Raw genomic sequence first — 6,000 nt, 5'->3', positions numbered from 1 at the left:
ACATGTGCGATTTTTTTGAAGCAAAAAAAACTGACATTTTATTTCATTTATTTACCCTATGTATATATTGCGTTTTATGCTCGTCTCCACCATCTATAAACGTTTCTCTAGTTCCAAGTGTTTTCTTCTCAAAACCGTTTTCACCCCATTCTACCATAGTTTCGTTAGTATCATTTCGAGTGGACCAGGTAATGACAATATCATTAGTTTTCTCTGCAATTTAAAATTTATTTATAATCACATTTCTGTTGATCATTTTTCTTTAATATAACCAAATCAAAGGTCATTAATTCGAAGCGATTTATAAAACATTATAAAAAAAAATATTTTCTGTTTATAATAAAATATACCTTTAAAAACAAAACCATTACCCAAATAAGATTAAGATCAGAAAACTAAAAAGAAAGGCTTTTGCTATAAAAAAAACAAACAAACAAAATGAAAGGCGATATCATGATTTTCTTGTGCATTTGAACTTGAACAACTTGTTAAGCTGAAATAATGAAATCAGAGACTTTTGCAATATGGGACTAGAAGGATTATATACAAGGGACGCCTCCGAGTATTCGGCAGCACAAGATACAAAAGTGAAAAACAATGAGCAAGTGGGTGGGAATCTGTGATTTAGATCCACGGTTACCTCTCGAGTTAAAAATAGTCTACCAAATATAAAAAAATAACAAAAAAACTACTAAACAAAATAATCTTGTTTTGCAAAATGTTATTTCTCAAAAAAAAAAAAATAATTTTCTATAGAAATAAAATTTTGGCAAAATTTTCTATAGAAATAAAATTTTGACCAAATTTTCTATAGAAATAAAATTTTGACAAAATTTTATTTCTATAGAAAATTTTGCCAAAATTTTATTTCTATAGAAAATTTTGCCAAAATTTTATTTCTATAGAAAATTTTGCCAAAATTTTATTTCTATAGAAAATTTTGTCAAAATTTTATTTCTATAGAAAATTTTGACAAAATTTTATTTCCATAGAAAATTTTGACAAAATTTTATTTCTATAGAAAATTTTGTCAAAATTTTATTTCCATAGAAAATTTTGTCAAGATGTTATTTCTATAGAAAATTTTGTCAAAATTTTATTTCTATAGAAAATTTTGCCAAAATTTTATTTCTATAGAAAATTTTGTCAAAATGTTATTTCTATAGAAAATTTTTTTATTTCTATAGAAAATTTTGTCAAAATGTTATTTCTATAGAAAATTTTGTCAAAGTTTTATTTCTATAGAAAATTTTGTCAAAATTTTATTTCTATAGACAATTTTGCCAAAATTTTATTTCTATAAAAAATTTGTCAACATTTTATTTCTATAGAAAATTTTCTCTAAATTTTATTTTTATAGAAAATTTTCTGAAAATTTTATTTCTATAGAAAATTTGTCAAAATTTTATTTCTATAGAAAATTTTGTCAAAATTTTATTTCTATAGAAAATTTTGTCAAAGTTTTATTTCTATAGAAAATTTTGTCAAAATTTTATTTCTATAGAAAATTTTGTCAAAATTTTATTTCTATAGAAAAAATTTTATTTCTATAGACAATTTTGCCAAAATTTTATTTCTATAAAAAATTTGTCAACATTTTATTTCAATAGAAAATTTTCTCCAAATTTTATTTTTATAGAAAATTTTCTCAAAATTTTATTTCTATAGAAAAATTTCTCAAAATTTTATTTCTATAGAAAATTTTGCCAAAATTTTATTTCTATAGAAGATTTTGTCAAAATTTTATTTCTATAGAAAATTTTGTCAACATTTTATTTCTATAGACAATTTCGCCAGAATTTTACTTCTATAGAAAATTTTGTCAACATTTTATTTCTATAGAAAATTTTGCCAAAATTTTATTTCTATAGAAAATTTTGTCAAAATTTTATTTCTATAAAAAATTTTGTCAAAATTTTATTTCTATAGAAAATTTTGTCAAAATTTTATTTCTATAGAAAATGTTGTCAAAATTTTATTTCTATAGAAAATTTTGACAAAATTTTATTTCTATAGAAAATTTTGACAAAATTTTATTTCTATAGAAAATTTTGACAAAATTGTATTTCTATAGAAAATTTTGACAAAATTTTATTTCCATAGAAAATTTGGACAAAATTTTATTTCCATAGAAAATTTTGTCAAAATTTTATTTCTATAGAAAATTTTGTCAACATTTTCTTTCTATAGAAAATTTTGCCAAAATTTTATTTCTATAGAAAATTTTGACGAAATTTTATTTCTATAGGAAAATAAAAATATACAGATTTATAGGAAGTACTATAGTGACTATTCGACACTTTGACGTAACTCTTTTACACATGTACCAATGGACTCTTATACATATGTATGTGTATGAAAGTAAAATGTGGGTTTGGTTTTTATCATACAGTCGGCTTCTATTTAAACCGATGTAAACAGATTCCCAATTTTTAGTAAGAGATTGAATTTGAAGTGAAAACCTTAAGCTTGCGAAATTTGTGGAACTCAAAAACCTTATAATTTCTTTTATTTCGGTATGATAATTGTACAAATACTTGGGCATTTATTTTCTATTTTTCACAGAATAAATATACACTGGAACAGAACTCTTATCAAATATCCAACCTTCAGTAAGTAAATAATTTAATTTTACATATAAAAATTAATAACCTAATGTTAAAATAATAAAAAAGAGCATCATAGAAATGTAGAACAAAAAAGCCAGAAGAAAATAAATATATTTTCAACAAGAACATTTTTCATTAATCTCAACAGTGCTATGCGGTAGCAATGGGGTCTCAGCACGAGATTGACCCGATGGGACCCATCCTCACAAAGAAACATTCTTTTACAACAATAATTGATTTTAAAATCGTACGAGAATAAAACTAAAACCTAGTTTCTAACGTATTGATCACATAATGTATGTAGGTCTTATAAATATATATTTTTTTAAGAATAAATTGAATTTGATGAGTTTAAGTCTATTATTCTACGCAATACAATATGTGGAACAGATGTTTTAAGTGTCGCCTGATAATAGAAATGACAGCAAAAAATATTTTTATCAGTTAATTGATTCTCATTTTATTTATTATTAAGAAAAATTCAACGCAGATCCCTGAAACAAGCATAGCATAGCCAGCAAACAAATTTGAAGTTCTAGTATCTATGTGATTGCTTTTAATGTACATCCAAAAATGCTCTTCTGAACAGACTTCCGGGTCCAAAAGGAATATTTCAATACAAAAAACTATGTTTATTCCCTCTACCTTACTACGAAGGGAAAATTATGATTCCATTTGTATCATTAATTTTAGTCCCTATAAGTTATATACAGTGTAGCCTATCAGAAGTGGACACATATAGTCGCATAAATTTTGTCCATATTTAGGTGTCCAGACGTCTCACCTTTTCAGAGTGTCTAAGATGAAATATTTTCGATTAGGATGAAAGCTAAATTATCGCCCTGAAATTTCTTTTATGTATGAACCCCAAGCTCCTCTTCATGATATTGCACACATATACCCCCATTTCTTTTTTTTATAATTTTTTCCCCTTCTGGACACAGTCTTAACCCCATTTTCGTAATTTGGGAATCATTCAATTTATTTCCGCTATCATAAATTAAAAAAAAAAAAAACATATATCGACAAACGGTTTTGATGGATTTCTGAAATAAATGTACACTGCAAAATGTAAATAAGGGTCAAAACTCAGTTTGAAAGGCAACTGAAATGCACTAATAAAAGCACGTATGCATGACAAATCCGTAAAGTAGTTCAAATTTTTATTAAATTAAAGCAAATCATTAATTGACTAAAATAAAGGGTGATTCTTTTGAGGTTAGGATTTTCATGCATTAGTATTTGACATATCACGTGGGATTTCAGACATGGTGTCAAAGAGAAAGATGCTCAGTATGCTTTGACATTTCATCATGAATAGCCGAACGATCTGCCACAACGTCGAATTTTCAGTGAATGGGCCCTAGAAAAGTTGGCAGAAAATCCGCTTTTTTATCGACAAATTTTGTTCAGCGATGAGGCTCATTTCTGGTTGAATGGCTACGTAAATAAGCAAAATTGCCGCATTTGGAGTGAAGAGCAACCAGAAGCCGTTCAAGAACTGCCCATGCATCCCGAAAAATGCACTGTTTGGTGTGGTTTGTACGCTGGTGGAATCATTGGACCGTATTTTTTCAAAGATGCTGTTGGACGCAACGTTACGGTGAATGGCAATCGCTATCGTTCGATGCTAACAAACTTTTTGTTGCCAAAAATGGAAGAACTGAACTTGGTTGACATGTGGTTTCAACAAGATGGCGCTACATGCCACACAGCTCGCGATTCTATGGCCATTTTGAGGGAAAACTTCGGAGAACAATTCATCTCAAGAAATGGACCGGTAAGTTGGCCACCAAGATCATGCGATTTGACGCCTTTAGACTATTTTTTGTGGGGCTACGTCAAGTCTAAAGTCTACAGAAATAAGCCAGCAACTATTCCAGCTTTGGAAGACAACATTTCCGAAGAAATTCGGGCTATTCCGGCCGAAATGCTCGAAAAAGTTGCCCAAAATTGGACTTTCCGAATGGACCACCTAAGACGCAGCCGCGGTCAACATTTAAATGAAATTATCTTCAAAAAGTAAATGTCATGGACCAATCTAACGTTTCAAATAAAGAACCGATGAGATTTTGCAAATTTTATGCGTTTTTTTTTTTTTAAAGTTATCAAGCTCTTAACAAATCACCCTTTATAAACATGTGTATTTTACAAAAAAATATATGAGAATTCAATTACTCCAACCATAAGTATTTTTCGCGACATACTAAAGGGTGGTTAAATTGTAAGGGCCGATGTTGAATGTGAACCACGCCTAAAACCAAGTTTTTTTCCGAATTTTATTTGACATTTCTCTATTTCAGACTTACTCAATTTGAACAGTGGAGAGATACAAAATCCAACTACGTGTTGAATGGTTCCAAGAAATGGCAACAACAGATGATGAATTTTCGAAGAAAATCATCTTCAGTGATGAGGCACATTTTCACCTCAGTGGATTCGTCAATAAACAGAATTGCCGCATTTGGGCGAATGATAATCCAAAAGTGATTGTCGAAAAACCAATTCATTGGCCGTGTTATCTCACGTAATGGCTATGTCAATTAGCCGCCAAGATAATTCAATTCAATTCAAACATTTATTTAATCAATTAAGCCCTCTTGGACCATACGGCACATTAACGGAATAGAACCTCCATTATGCCTCAGCGTCATCGAAAATTTGGACCATCGGATGAAGGTGTGCCACCGAGGTCGCGGCGCCCATTTGGCCGATATTTTGTTCCATACATAATTGAGTAATACCAATATATCATAATAAAATAAAATAACAATAATTTCCTAAATAGTTTGTGTTTTATTCAAAATCAACATCGGCCCTTGAAATTTTAACCACCCTTTAAAAGCGAAAATAGGTCTTGAATAATAAATTTGTTATTGCATTTCTATGAACAATGGTCATTTTACTTAATGCGAAATAACCAAACAAAAAACAATACATTTATACGTTGGAGGGCGGAATTCTTATCTGAATTTCTCAACCTCCGACAAAGAACGAAATAACGAAACAATAAATTAGAACTATTTTTAATGAAAAAAAAAAATAAAACAAAAACTTACCTCCAAAGGAAATATGAACTTGTTCAGGTTGAAAATAAACGACATTATCCACATTTTTACACTGCACAAACGTTGCCAAAGAGACAATAAAAACTGCAGCCAGAAGAAACTGACGCATTTTGGAGAATTTAATATTAAGCGATTTAAAATAAAAGAACGAAGCTTCCAGCTGCTACAAGATATTGTTGTTAAATGCAAAAACAAGACAATGCATGTCATCGATAATCGATTCTACAAAATTCGATAGCATCGATTTCTCTTTTGGCAAGGGTTCCTAAAATTGGGCGCATTGTACATTTTGCTCAAAATTATACATGTTTTCTTTTAGTATG

At 28.8% G+C, this 6,000-nt stretch overlaps 1 protein-coding gene across 2 annotated transcripts in view; it reads right to left on the bottom strand.

The window, feature by feature from the left end:
- LOC142232025 (acid phosphatase type 7) overlaps positions 1–5,880 on the bottom strand; it is a 16,222-nt gene extending 10,342 nt beyond the window's left edge. The window contains exon 1 of one of the 2 annotated variants that reach the window (XM_075302723.1): positions 5,669–5,880. In XM_075302723.1, coding sequence (XP_075158838.1) covers positions 5,669–5,786 — 118 coding nt within the window. In that variant the 5' untranslated portion in view covers positions 5,787–5,880. The remainder of the gene's footprint in view (positions 1–5,668) is intronic. The other variant, XM_075302722.1, reaches the window with a different exon arrangement.
- Between the last annotated feature and the right edge of the window lie 120 nt (positions 5,881–6,000).

This window comes from Haematobia irritans, chromosome 3 (assembly GCF_050003625.1).
Source record: "Haematobia irritans isolate KBUSLIRL chromosome 3, ASM5000362v1, whole genome shotgun sequence".
NCBI classification, from domain to species: Eukaryota; Metazoa; Arthropoda; class Insecta; order Diptera; family Muscidae; genus Haematobia; species Haematobia irritans.
This window is presented reverse-complemented; position numbering and strand designations above follow the sequence as displayed.